Here is a 14,815-nt window from a genome sequence, read left to right on the forward strand (position 1 = left end):
CTTAAAGAGGTAACATTGGCTGGCAAGCATCACAAAATGATGGGGCTAAAATTCTGACTTCATTCTGACTTGACCCCAGAACATTCCGACTTGACCTCAGAATTTGACCCTAGAAGGTTACAATCACTGCAATGTCCTGTGGCTTCCCAAATGGTCCTTGTCTACTCAAACCTGACCCATTTGGGGCATTTGGTGAACCAAGACCCAGAAATCATTAAAATTTGGGCATAGTTTTCTACTTTTAGAAACCTTCCAGTGAGGACATTTTTTCACTTCCTTTGTATATTGGGCAGCTTTTAACATTTTATATATATTGCATCCTACGTTTTCTAGACTTCCTGAAAGTCTTTCAAGAACTGGATTCCTTCCTGCTGTGACTAAAACAGGATCTTTTGTGCTTTCAGGGAGGTTCAGGAGTGCACAGTCGTGTAGTGATGGCCCCCACAAAGGAAGTTCACTACTAATGCTTTGTGGGCCCTATTATCTAACGCAATTCATTCACACATATTTATTGAGCACCTACTGACTTCAAGGTAGTTTTAGGCACCACATACAAATGGTGGACAACACAGACAGACCCTGCCCTCAAGGAGCAACATTCTGCTAGTGGAAAGACAGCCCCTCCCACATTTTTTGTCAAATCCCATTCTTCCTGCTTTCTAGCCAAACTGTCATACTCCTGTTATGAATATTGAGTTAAAATCAATATATGAATGTATTTAACTTATAATTCTTCCATGATATCTTCCTCTTTGTGAACCCTAGAGCCATGCCTGGTTGCAAACTTAAGATGCATATGCCCTCCTGTCAGGCCAAGGGGAAGGGAATAATACCCAGAGTCTGTGCTGGTATATATAACACATTGCCTCATTCAGTCATCACAGTCACAAAGAGGAAAAGGTTATTATCCTCATTTTCAAATGAAATGCCTGAAGGTCCTAGAGGTCAATTCACAGGTCTTGGAAAAGGTAGAGTTTGAAGGTGGGTGTCAGGTACAGTGTGGAGTGCCTTCTTTCCTTCCTACTTAAGAAGGGGATCATGAGCCATAAAAATGCTCAAGGAATTCATGGGAGAACATTTTTAAAAAGATAATCTTAAAATGGGGAAGACCTTTCTAAATATGCAACAACCTAGAAGCCATTAAAGACCAGTGAATTCTACCATGTGGAAATATTTGTAAAATGTGCATAGGAAATCAACCATAAGTAAAGTCAAAATACAAATAATAAAATTGGAAAAATATTTTTAACTAATATCAAACAAAAATCTAGTTTCCCAAGTATATAAAGGGCTGTTGCAAGTCAATTAGAAAAATATAAAAGGATTGAACCTACATTTCATGAGATGGAAAAATAAGTGGCTCACTTTCACTTTAAATAAGAAAAATGCAAATTAAAACAACACCGAGATGTCCATTTTTAACTTAAGTACAAAAAGTTTAATAATACACTGCTGGAATGTGTGTGGAGTAGTAGGTACTCTCATTTATTGTTATTGAGAGTACATATTGGCCCAATTGTTCTGTGAAGTACAATCGGCAATATTTAATAAAATTACAAGCACAAATACAAAAGAAAAAGCAAGAAAGGAATCATTTTCCTGGAGCCCCTTCCTCAGGGAAATGCTGGGAAACAACTGGCATTTGCTAGGCGTGGGAAGTGGGTCAGAGCAATGACTAAATCATAACACACCGTTTTGTGGCCCCATCCCCCCAACTCCACCAGACTGTTTATACAGAATCAGGAAGAGCTCCACTGCTTGCACGTCTACCTTTGTGGTTTATTCCTCTTAAAGGCTTTAAGTCTTCAAACATTCTCTAGTGACTGAGAGGCAAATTCTGTATTAATGGGACAACCGGGTCATGGTGAAGGAAGCTGAGCTGATAGGAAGATAGAAATTCCAGAGGCAAAATTTTCTTATAATTTAATGTAAGTTAAAAGGCAAAGTGTTGACCTTCATGCTGCTAACTTCAAACAATTCGGAAGGTAGGGAAATCTGCTGCTGGAGTCTCTTTACCCAGCTACACAGTTGGAATTAGGCCTCAGATCCTATGGCTAAAGATCTCACATCGCAGGAACCACACATCTAAGCCTGTACAACACATAGAGCAAACATCAATGCATCACGATGTTATGAACTTTTCCTTGCTAAACATGAAATCTCTATATCACAGTCCTCTAGAGAGCTAGAATCAGCTTAGAGAGGATTCTTCTATCCTAGTAAAAGGACTGTATTTGTCTACCTTTTTAAATTTAATTTTTTAAAAATAGCTTATTTCACCTATAATGAATATAAAGAAATTATTAGGGTAAAAATTCAGGCATTGATCTTTTAAAAATACACTTTCAAGTTTTTAAAAATATTTTAGGTGCTTAATATTTCCTGTATAATGGCTTATTTTGTAAGGCAGGTAGAAGTGGGAGCTTATTTATTTTGAAATAATATACTCCTAGCTGTTTGAGTGATGAGTTCAATGCTAATTGATCCATTGTTGGTCCTAGATAAGACCATGCTTGTGTTTGCATGTTTGTGAGATAAATCAAAGGATGATATCAACTGTGAGTCACTCAAATGAGTTAATATTCACAGAGCCTGCCCCAAGAGCTATAAAAAGAGGGACATTTAAGGAACTTGTACTGAAAAGGAACAGGGTAAACTGGGATCAGCCACTCAGAAGTTTAGAATGAAGTTTATTCTACTAATACTGGTCCTGCAAGTCACAGCTTCTGGAGCTATTCCCCTGACTACCTATAAGAGCCCTGAAGAAAATGACGTAGTATTTGCTCAAGTAAGTATTGACACTGTAGTATTTATCTAGCCTGGTTTTCAAAATTTATTACATTAATCATTTTTATCTTGAAAAGCATTAGCTGAAAACTTGGTTTAAGGGGCCATTTGCTTTTAACCCTGAATTTTTCTTTACAAAGGAGAATGTAAGAAAAAGGTGTTGCTTGAAGGAGTATTATAAAATTGGTGAGTGAACCCATTCCTTCTACTAAAATGCTTTGGCCAAAGAGTTTTAGTTCAAAATAATTGGAGCTCTACTTCTGCTATGCTGTTTACCATTAATTATTTAAGGCTGCTAATAATCTGGGATTTGAACAATGGCTTGATTCATGTAACCACTTCATGCTGCCATGATAATTTAAGAATACGCTATACCTTCACTCATCCCAGATTTTTTGTGAGCTTTCTTTTTTTTTTAAAAAAAGGTATTTTTCATTTCTTTTCTCTAATTATATGAGTTTGTATGACCTCCCCATTTTCTAAGACTATCTTAACTTTGAATTTGTTGTAAGTTATCCACTGTTTTAAGCTTTGGATTTTTAAGCAAGAAATTTTCATCCCAACTTTTATTAATAATCTATCCTGACAATAAAGGTTTGCCATGATTTGTTAGATGTTGGAGGTTTTAAAGAGTAGAAACAAGTTTGAAGAGGTAGAGACATAAAGGTGTTTTCAGTGGGCTTCTAGGAATCAAGTTTGTTATTAGTTTATGACACATATTTGACAGCACAGAAAATTAAGAATTTTTTTCATTATAGTTAATTGTCTGATATCTGATTCAAAAGCAGCAGTATACAGTTGAGTCAGATATGCAGAGTTCCAGCAGAAACCTTTCCATGTATAATAATGAATTACTAACTGATGTTTCCCAGAGGTACTTGGCAAACTTTTATGACCTTGAGATGGAGAAAATTCCAATGACAAGGATGAAAGACAATAGTAACGACATGGAGAATAAAATTCAGGAAATGCAGCATTTCTTCAGGCTACAAGTGACTGGGAAACTGGACACGCCTACTTTGGATGTGATGCACACACCTCGATGCGGAGTGCCTGATGTCCACCATTTCAAGAGAATATCAGGGGGGGCAGTGTGGAAGAAACGTATTATCACCTACAGGTAACATTTGAGCTATGGACTAGGTCTGACTTCTAGACACCTGAATTACTTACATATAGCCCTAAATCCAAGTCCTGTGTTAAAATTCATTTTCTCTAGAAGTGGGGATTCTCACTTATGGGTGAGTTGTTTGGTTTGCCAGTCCAGAGCAGAGTAGGAAGACTGCAAATAAAAGGAGAATGAAGCTAAACCTACACTATATAAGAGACAGGAGAAAGTTACAGAATAGCCAAGATGGGTAAATGCAGAAGTCTGGGAGCAGGGACAAAGGTATAAGGTTCTATGAATGTAAATTCTTCACTATGATGACCTATAAACCATGAATGAGAAGAAATCAAATTATATCTAAGGAATGATAAATGATAAATGTTTCTGTAGCTACTGAGGCATTTTTTCTTTATCTGGACTGTTGATTTATGAAATGATTCATTCTCCACTGAAGCTAGCAGAAATTAAGTATAATAATGAGACAGTTAACAGTTGGTTTCCATATATTTTTCTCTTTTTGATTTTGTTGGTAAAGAATCAATAATTACACTCCTGACATGAAGCGTGAGGATGTTGACTATTCCATCCAGAAAGCTTTTCAAGTATGGAGCAATGTGACACCCCTGAAATTCAAAAGAATTTATGCTGGCGTTGCTGACATTATGATACGTTTTGCACTTGGAGGTAGAGAACTTGGGCTTACTTCATCTTTATCATTTGTCATGACCTATAGAATGTATAGAAGGGCTAATTTTCTTTCATTTTTAAAAAGCTCATGGAGACTCAAGTCCTTTTGATGGCAGAGGAGGAGTCATAGCCCATGCTTACGGGCCCGGGCCAGGCATTGGAGGGGACGCGCATTTTGATGAGGCTGAAATCTGGACTAAATACTACAAAGGTGGGCAAATAAACCAAACTACAAAAATACCCTAACAAATTCTAAATTACGTCCCATTTTTTAAAGGTTTCACTCTAAGAAAAGATTATAGGATAGGGAAATTTGTTCTGATTATAATTTCACCACTAAATAAAATGTAACAATTTGTCTGAATTTCACTCCCCCAAAATTGAGCATATTGGACTAGATTATCTCAAAGATCAATTATAAGAATCCAAAGATGAGCCAGTTTGTTAGTATACACTCAGGAACCTTAAGAACCACAGTATGAGAAGGTAAAAGCTATTATTTAGGTGATCCATTTTTGACAGTGCAATCCATAAACTCCAGCAAACACAGCTATTATTTCTGTGTATGCCAACAAACCTAAGATAGGGTGGCCATTTGCATGATCCAATGTATTCCTAGCTTCATAGTGACACAGAAAGATGAAATTTTATTATAGAGAATTTATGAAGAAACACAAGGTTATATGGTCATGTAGTCTCTTGTGATTCTGGGATAAAAATTTCAAAACAACCAACTGATTATTTAATAATACCTTGTTTGAATTTACAGATGGGCTATAATTCATCATCCCTTTCAGACAGTTGAGTGATGGGGATAAACTAGCTTTCCCTGTTTGGAAGAATCACTATTCACTGGACAATTCCAGCCATTGTATCAGAAGCCTTTCTGATCTTTCTATTTGAAAATTCTAGATTATATGACTGACTCACACAGAAAGTAAATGGAGAGAAAGTTATCAAGAACATGCTGTACTCAACATCCCCTCTCTCTGGCTGATGTTGTACACATTGGATAACTATATTTTGTAGGCCAGAAAGGCTGTTTGTTTTAATCTGACCTAATGCTTATAAAATTCTTGATTCAGAAGAGAACTTCGGCATTGTCAAGATATAGGATTAAAACCTTGCTCAGCTGCAGTCCTCAACTAGACGTGTTAAATTTGCCCAGATATCCAAAGTTATTTGGGGCTTATAATCTTTTCATCTGATATGGGAAATTTAGTTGCCCTTAACAAAATGTTTTGCAACTCTAAAGAACCTTAGAAAAATCATTTAACAGATCTTTATAAATAGAGGAAATTGATACCATGAAAAGTTTAGTAGCTAGCTGATGAAAAAGGTGGGGCCAGCACATTTCCTAGCTCTTATCTTAACCCAGTGTGTACTTTCTACCTGTCCACGTTGCTTTATTTTTAATTGGCTCAATTCTATGCTTTCAAAAAGCTGAGTGACTTATGAAAATTATACTTAGCCTAAGTTTTTAACACAGTAAACTAGATGAACAATTAGTTAGATGGTTACTGATCTCTATTATGGTGTTAGGTAATGGGGGTGTTTGGACAGAGATGAAAATGACGCAGTCCTACCCTGGAAGAGTACACAATCTAGTGGGAACAGAACATAAACAAAAATACATTATTTTGAGATGAGGGCCAGTGGTGGTCTTTGGTACAAAGTATTATAGGAAAGGGAATAGGATAAATTTAGGCTTAGGCCAAATTATAAAAGGCTTTGTTTATTCTTCCCTGTCTTAGGCAGAGTGTAGAGAATGCCAGTCTTTGCTTCTTTCTCATAATTTGAGAGAAGTGAAAGCACCTCTGAGTTAATTGCTGAACCCTATTGTTAAAGGAGGTGCTTGGAGACACCCACAAGGCAGAGATGCAGACTTTGTTCACACTTGGGTACTGAGACTATTTCAAGGCTGGGCTCTGCGGCTAAGTGATATGTGAACTGGCCAAGTCTGTTCTTCTGAGATTCAGTTTTGCCATAGAAAAAGAGAGGCAGAAATGAAGGCATTAGACTAGAACACAGATAAAAAAAGAACAGTCTGGAGTTATTCAAATCTTCCAAGAATTAAGAAATTTGAGAGAATAGATACTTCCCCTCTCTGTTACCTACAAAAGTGCATCCTCCAGCACATACAGAAAATAAATGAACAGGCATGATTATAACTTGATGGTGTAACTGTGTAAATTATAAGCACAATATCTTTGATTTCATTCAGAATCATGTATAGTAAAAGGTTTAGAGTCAAACTTGGATTTGAATCTTTGTTCAAGCACTTAATTTGATCAGTTAATTTTGCTGACACTGTGTCCACATCTGTCAATAGAGAGCATGGTGGCTTCCTTTCAGTTGTATAAGGAATTGACACAATGTGGTACATTTCTCAGTGACTCACAGTACCTGAAGCTCAATATGGCCTTATACCAGGATTTAGTAAAGGATTACTAGAGATTTTTCTATATCCACTGAAGCCCTGATCATGAGTAAATGCACAATCAAGTGGGGTTGATTTAGAATCAGTGAGAGCTATTCAACATGGCTATGAGTTATTCTAGAAATTTTCACAGCAGAATATATTTAACTTGTCTACTAATGCAATGATCCTTAAGCAGAGAGAATTTTACCCCAAAAGGGATATGTGGCAATGTGGGGAGACACTTTTTGGTTGTCAAAACTGTAGGGGGGTTTGCTACTTGAATTTAATGTCAAAACCAAATATTTTTAAACATCTATAGTGCACAGGACAGCCCTGACAACAGCTATCTGGCCTATAATGTCAATAGTGCCAAGGTTGAAAACCCCTGTGCAAGAGAGAGAGGAAATAAGTAAAGGATTTCCAAATATTCCCTTTTGTTATATCAGATTTCAGTGGTGTCAGTGTCCTCTAGATGTTTCACTACTCTTTTCCCTACTTTTCTTGGTTTCCTCTTAGGCACAAACTTGTTCCTAGTTGCTGTTCATGAGCTTGGCCATTCCTTGGGTCTTGGCCATTCCAATGACCCAAAAGCCATAATGTTCCCTACCTACCGTTACGTTAACCCCAACACATTTCGCCTTTCTGCGGATGACGTACGTGGCATTCAGTCTCTCTATGGTGAGTCGAATATTGTTACCGTTTTTGCCTTATAAAGATACTCTTCTCTTTTGTGCGTCCCATGAAAAACCTGTGAAGTAGGTAGCACAGATATTTTCTTCAACTTACAGATGAGCAAAAGAGACCTAGTATGTTAATGTCAGAGCATTAAGAAGTTTGTTCTTTCTATCCAACATGCCATTGTCTACTTGAGAAGGTGTGCAAAGAAATAACCTCATTGGAACAACCAGGGTGATCACATTTTTCTCTTCCATGATGTTGCAACCACATGGGGAAAAAAATATTTATTATATGCTTCCTATGAATATTATAGAAAGCTTAAATTGTTTTTAATGCACTTTTCATTAAGAAAAATTGAATGTTTAAAAAATGTTTCTTCCTCTTGGGCCATCATGTCATTATTTGTAAGAGTTCAAATTACGTGGGAAACAAGCAATGAGGTTATTTCTATAATATATAATGGGAGCTAAAATACAGATTTTTTTCCTAATGTTTCTTGAAATGTATTTTTCAGGGCATCCAGTAAAGCACCAACCCTTGTCAAATCCTGACAATACAGAATCAACTACCTGTGACTCCAGTTTGAGTTTTGATGCTGTCACTACAGTAGGAAATAAAATATATTTATTTAAAGACAGGTAGGATCTTCTTCATATCTTCATGTCTCACAATATTAAGGGTTCTGTCCATAGACTTCTTTTTTTTTTGTCAGAGAATAGTGGAAAAGGAAGTAGATGAAAATTGTGAGTAGGAAGTTGGACATGAGTCTGAAGTGGAGAGAGCTTGTAGATTTTGAAGCAAGAGAACAGTGTAATTATACTTGTGTTTTAACTAGAAAATCGGTGTGTAAAAGACAGATTTGCAGTAGGAATCTGGGTTGGTGAAAGATAAGACAGGAAGCAAAGAAGACAAACTATTTTAATCATAGATTAAAATGGTGAAGCCTGGAGTTGAAGCTCTGACAAAATACCTATTTAAAAGATTTGATCCTTGATTATAAAGAAGAGAATTCCAGGACGACTTATTGTATATGTCTTAGAAAACAGATTGAAGCAGATATTAGAAGGATAGGGGAGTGGAGAAGATTAGCATTGGGTAGGGAACGCAAACAGTCTCCATATTCTTAAACTAAAGTATAACTGACCCACAATATTGTCTTAGCTTCAGTTGTGCAACATAGTAATTCAGTATTTACATACATTATGAAACGGTCACCACAATAAGTCTAATTACCATCTGTCTCTATACAAAGTCGCTACAATATTATTGCCTATATTCCCTATGTAGTACATTACATCTCCATGTCTTATTAATTTTAGAACTGGAAGATGGTACCTCTCAATTCCCTTCACCTATTTTGTCTGTCCCCCACACACCTTCCCTTATGACAACTACCAGTTTGTTCTCTGTATCTGTAAGTCTGTTTCTGTTGTTTCTTCATTTGTTTTTTTTAATTCCACATATAAGTAAAATTATGCAGTATTTGTCTTTGTCTTGCTTTAATTAGTGTAATACCCTTGCGGTCCATCCATGTTGCTGCAAATGGCAAGATTTCATTATTTTTTATGGCTGAGTAATATTCATTGTGTGTGTGTGTGTGTGTGTGTGTGTACCACAATTTCTTTTCCCATTGTCTATTGATGGACACTTAGATTGCTTCCATATCTTGGCTATGTAAATAATGCTTCAAGAAGCATAGGGATGCATATATCTTTTTGAATTTTTTTTCCTTTGGGTAAATATACAGAAGTACAATTTCCAAATTTTATGGTAGTTCTATTTTTAATTTTTTGAGGAACCTTCTAGTGCTTTCCATAGTGCCCAGACTAATTTACCTTCCCACCAACAGTGTGCACAAGAATTGCCTTTTTTCCACATCCTTGTCAACATTTATTTCTTGTCTTTTTAACACTAGCCATTCTGACTGGTGTGAAGTGATATCTCACTGGGGTTTGATTTGCATTTCCCAGTTGATTAGTGATATTGAACATCTTTTCAGGTGTCTATTGGCCATTTGTATGTCTTCTTTGGAAAATGTCTATTCAGGCCCTCTGCCCATTTTTAAATAAGATTATTTGTTGCTTTCATGTATTTTGGATATTAACCCCTTATTGAATGGATCATTTGCAAATATCTTCATTCAGTAGGTTGCCTTTTCATCTTGTTAACAGCTTCCTTTTCCATGTAGAAGCTTTTTAGCTTGATATAGTCCCACTCATTTATTTTTGCTTTTGCTTCCCTTGCCTGAGGAGACATATCCAGAAAAAAAACCTCAATGTCAAAGAGTTTACTGCTTATGTTTTCTTCTTGGAATTTTATGATTTTAGGTTGTGCATTTAGGTTTCTAATCCATTTCCAGTTTATTTTTTAATGCACTGTTGAATTAAGCTTGCTAACATTTTGTGGAGGATTTTTGCATCTATTAGAGATATTGGTCTTCATCAGAGGTATTTGTCTGTAATTTTCTTTTTTGGCTGTGTCTTTGCCTGGTTTTGGCATCTGGATAATACTGACCTCATAGAATGAGTTTGGGAGCACCCCTTCCACCTCAATATTTTGGAATAGTTTGAGAAGTATAGATATTAACTCTTCTTTATATGTTTGGTATAATTCTCTTGTGAAACTATCAGTCCTGGACTTTTGTTTTGAGGAGTGTTTTTATTACTGATTCAGTTTCATTACTAGTTATTGGTCTGTTCAGATTTTCTATCACTTCCTAATGCAGACTTGGAATATTGTATGCTTCTAGAAATTTGCCCATTTCCTCTGGGTTGTCTTGTTTGCTGGCATATAATTGTTCATAGCAGTCTCTAATGATCCTTGCTATTCCTGTGGTATTGCTTGTGACCTCCCTTTTATTTCTCATTTTATTTGGGCCCTCTCCTTTTTTCTTGATGAATCTGACTAAACATTTATAAATTTTGCTCATCTTCTCAAAGAATAAGCTCTGAGTTTTAACAATATTTTCTCTTTGTCTTTATTTCATTTATTTCTGCTCTGATCTTTATTATTTCTTTCCTTGTACTAACTTTGTACTTTGTTATTCTCTTTCTAGTTCCTTTAAGTGTAAGGTTAGATTGTTTACTTGAGATTTTTCTTGTTTCTTAAGATGGACTTGTATCAGTATAAACCTCCCTCTTTGAACTGCCTTGGCTGCATACCATAGATTTTGGAAAATTGCGTTTTCATTTTCACTTTCATTTGTCTCAGGTATTTTTTCATTTCTGTTTGATTTTTTTCCTTAATCTGTTGGTTGTTTAGTAGTATGTGGTTTTGTTTCCACATTTGTGGTTTTTTTTTTCAGTTTTCTTCTTGAAATTGATTTCTTGTTTCATTACTCTCAATTTCTGAGATTTAAAAACTGAGATACTTAAGCATAAGTGACTTCCTTTAGATTGCAAAACTGGTGAATAGATTGTGGGGACAGACTAGAATGTAATCCCTTTATTTAAGCACCAAGGCATTCCCATATATTGATTTGACTGTTAAAATTATTGTTATTATCAAAGAGTTGATTAAGACATTTTCTTGTGGTGCTCCTACAAAGACATCCGTGGAACAGAATGTGAAGATAGTAGAAGGAAATACTAAATCATTTTATAGATCCTTCTCACTCACAATTCATTGTTTTAAGTCTACAGTGATTTTTAACATGTGTTAAATGTTTTTCATCAGGTTCGTCTGGTGGAAGATTCCAGAGAGTCCAAAGAGCAATGTTAGTCTAATTTCTTCCTTGTGGCCAACATTACCATCTGGCATTCAAGCTGCTTATGAAATTAGAGCCAGAAATAAAGTTTTTGTTTTTAAAGGTAACACCAATGTAAAGTTTTGGTATTGAGTCAACTTTAAGGAAGAAACTTAATTAAGGAAATACTACTGATTTTTATAAACATAAACCAAAAAGGTACTCCAATTTCATTAATGGATCTGAACTATAAGCTCAAATAGGTAATAAATAAAACTTTCAGGAAAAGTTTGAAAAATATGAGATCATAATACTTGAAAAAATATACAGAAACATAGGAGATAGACCATGTTTAAGAAAACAAGAAGCTATACAGTTTGGAACTGTGGATAAAGAATGAGGTTTGTAGTGAGTAACTATTTCTATTACTTTTTCTATATGATTCCATACAATCATCATTTTCTTTGTCTTCACAGATGATAAGTACTGGTTAATCAGTGATTTAAGACCACAGCCCAAGTATCCCAAGAGCATACATTCTCTGGGCTTTCCTGACTTTGTGAAAAAAATTGATGCAGCTGTTTTTAACCCACTTCACTATAAGACCTACTTCTTTGTAGATAATCAATATTGGAGGTGAGCTTTCATGATTGGCAATTTGACCCCTAAGATTTGTGAAACAGTCAGAGAGTGGGGTTTCCAGAAGATAGTTTTTCTATGAAATTCTCAAAGTCCTTTACCTTCTTGGGAGAGAGAACAAGAGAATAAAGGACAGGAATAGTTATTGTCAAAGTAGTTCTTTATCTGGATTTTAAGGTTTTGATTTATGAGATAACACAATTTTTTAAAGGAATGCTTTAAATAAAATGTAATGCTATTAACAATAGTGGAAACACATAGAAAAATAGTGCTATAGATATTTGCACAGTCAGTGTGGAGGATATACAGATTTTCAGATTCCTTTCCATAACCATTGGACCCAAGAAGACAAAATGAGGAAAGCATCCTTTGAGTGACAGCAAATTCTGCAGGGTCTTCAGTAACAGGAAGTGAGACAGTCAGATCCCAGACAGGGCTGGGCACTGGCTGAAGCACTGTAGAGAGGTGGGAAAAGTGCTTGATTAGCAGTCAGGAAGCCTGGGGTTGAATCCTACAGGACCCCGAGTACATCTGTGAATTGTTTAGGTTTTTGGTTTTCTTATCAGTGCAGTTTAAACCCTTTCATGAAGAGCCTTTCAGGAGAGAATACGGTGGTTTCCCTGGTTCATGTAATGAAATATCAAGATTTATGTGATGAAATCCGTTTTCTGATGGAGTTCCTGCTGGTTATTTCCTTGCTTAGGTACGATGAAAAGAAACAATTAATGGACCCTGGTTATCCTAAACTGATTACCACACACTTGCCAGAAACTGGGCCTAAAATTGATGCAGCCTTCTATTATAACAGTAAGTAGATTAGCAAGTTGTGAAGATACTGGAAATTCCTTTGTAAAACACTGAACTGATTATAAAGCCTCCAAGATCAAAGAATAGGATCTGAGTTAGAAAAACAGGACTCTACAGTTTTCCACAGGGCCACAGAGGGAAAACTCACAAATTTGTACTTGGCTCAAGTAAGTGGGCCAGAAGAATGAGCAAGGTAGGCCCGATGGAGCTTCTGTAGGGTGGTCTAGCACGTGGGGGCATGTGACTGCTGCCACTTCCATATGTCTTGAGTCTCTGCAATTTCCAGACACATCAAGCTGCAGAGTGTATGAATGAGCATATAGCAGCCAAGAGTCATTCAAATGAGTTTCTCATGTGTTTTTGTACCTTGTGTTCTTTACCTTCCTTTCAGCCCCTTCCATCCTTCATGGGCCCCTGTGACCCGGGGCTGAGGGTGGGATAAGAGAAGCTTGAGTTTGTTTGAGTTTGTGATGCCTTCAAGCAAAGTCAGCCTAAGCAGCATTGTTTGACTGGGTTAAGATATTTCATTTTTTATTCCTATCCCCATGTGTTTTTTCACTTTTGGATCAAAGCCTCTGCATGCCCTACCTAGGCCTAATCTCCTCTCTCCCCCTCTATGTTCTCCACCTGGAGTGTTCCTTTCAAAAACATTTGCATCTTAATAGTCCCTTTAAGACCAAACAACCATATCAATAAAATTAATGAGGAAATTTAATGATGAAAGGATGCAACAGACAGCTAGCTATCTGGGGATAGCATACCCAGTCAAACACCCAGTATTTATATTCTTGAATCAGACATTGTCTAATCTAGATCCTCAATAAAAATAGAGATCGATGCGCTCTCTCTCTCTCTCTCTCTCTCTCTCTCTCTCTCTCTCTCTCTCTCTCTTTTTTTAAGAGCTACAAGCAGAGATTTAAAGTATTCAATTTGTTTTCATTCTTAGGACACTACTATTTCTTCCAAGGATCTAACATACTTGAATATGATGCCGCATCCCTTCATGTCACCAGAAGGCTGAAAAGCAGTATCATGTTAGGTTGTTAGGAATGGAATAACAAGTGCTGTTTGTTAAATCACTTCAATTTAATAAGTATTTATTGCATACTTGCTATATGCCCAGTGTACCGTTACATAGATGTATCATAATATCTATAGGCTATAGATAAATGATTCTATAGATAAATGATTATCCAAAACATGTAAGACTTTGCAATTTTGGAAATCCTCATTTTTACTTGACTCAATAATTAAGTTTGAAAATGGATTCCTTCAAAGGCCAAGAGAACATCTTGGTTCCTAACATCCTTGAACTGAGGAATTATAATTACTTCTCTGGCTTAGTCAAAATTAAGAAACAATAAGTGTCTTTGACCATTAAATGTTTCAACAAGGGTATCACTAATTCTCTTGGAGTAAAAAGAGAATATATCTAGAACTTTAAAAATTATAATTAATGTGAGTAATATGTAAGTAAATTATATAATCATGGTGGTAATTTTATTCTATTGTCAGTTTTGACATATTAAAAAAATATGCTCAAATAAAACCTTTGAAAGAAAGTGCTTGGATTTTTTTTTTTTTTGAGAGGGCATCTCTCATATTTATTGATCAAATGGTTGTTAACAACAATAAAATTCAGTATCGGGGGTCAATGCTCAATGTACAATCATTAATCCATCTCAAGCCTAATTCTCGTCAGTCTCCAATCTTCTGAAGCATAACGAACAAGTTCTTACATGGTGAACGAATTCTTACATAGTGAATAAATTCTTACATGGTGAACAGTACAAGGGCATTCATCACAGAAACTTGCAGTTTTGATCACACATTATGAACTATAAACAATCAGGTCAAATATGAATATTCATTTGATTTTTATACTTGATTTATATGTTGATCTCACATTTCTCCCTTTATTATTATTATTATTTTTATTTTTAATAAAATGCTGAATGGTAGGTAGATGCAAGATAAAGGTAGAAAACATGGTTTAGTGTTG

The 14,815-nt window shown here is 35.8% G+C and overlaps 1 protein-coding gene across 1 annotated transcript; it reads left to right on the top strand.

Moving 5' to 3' along the window:
* The first annotated feature begins 2,622 nt into the window (after positions 1–2,622).
* LOC108391134 (macrophage metalloelastase) lies at positions 2,623–14,383 on the top strand. The gene is made up of 10 exons (XM_017650559.3): positions 2,623–2,788; positions 3,660–3,907; positions 4,431–4,579; positions 4,668–4,793; positions 7,521–7,682; positions 8,197–8,320; positions 11,358–11,491; positions 11,844–12,003; positions 12,710–12,813; positions 13,760–14,383. Exons 1-10 carry the CDS (start codon positions 2,684–2,686, stop codon positions 13,858–13,860), a joined length of 1,413 nt encoding a protein of 470 aa, XP_017506048.3. The 5' UTR covers positions 2,623–2,683; the 3' UTR covers positions 13,861–14,383.
* Positions 14,384–14,815: the final 432 nt, after the last annotated feature.

The sequence above is a fragment of the Manis javanica genome, chromosome 6 (genome assembly GCF_040802235.1).
Source record: "Manis javanica isolate MJ-LG chromosome 6, MJ_LKY, whole genome shotgun sequence".
NCBI classification, from domain to species: domain Eukaryota; kingdom Metazoa; phylum Chordata; class Mammalia; order Pholidota; family Manidae; genus Manis; species Manis javanica.

Coding starts and splice junctions, on each gene's coding strand:
- LOC108391134 (XM_017650559.3), top strand. CDS start 2,684: ATGAAGTTTATTCTACTAATACTGGTCCTGCAAGTCACAGCTTCTGGA. Junction 2,789..3,659: donor ATGACGTAGTATTTGCTCAA/GTAAGTATTGAC, acceptor GATGTTTCCCAG/AGGTACTTGGCAAACTTTTA. Junction 3,908..4,430: donor AAACGTATTATCACCTACAG/GTAACATTTGAG, acceptor TTGTTGGTAAAG/AATCAATAATTACACTCCTG.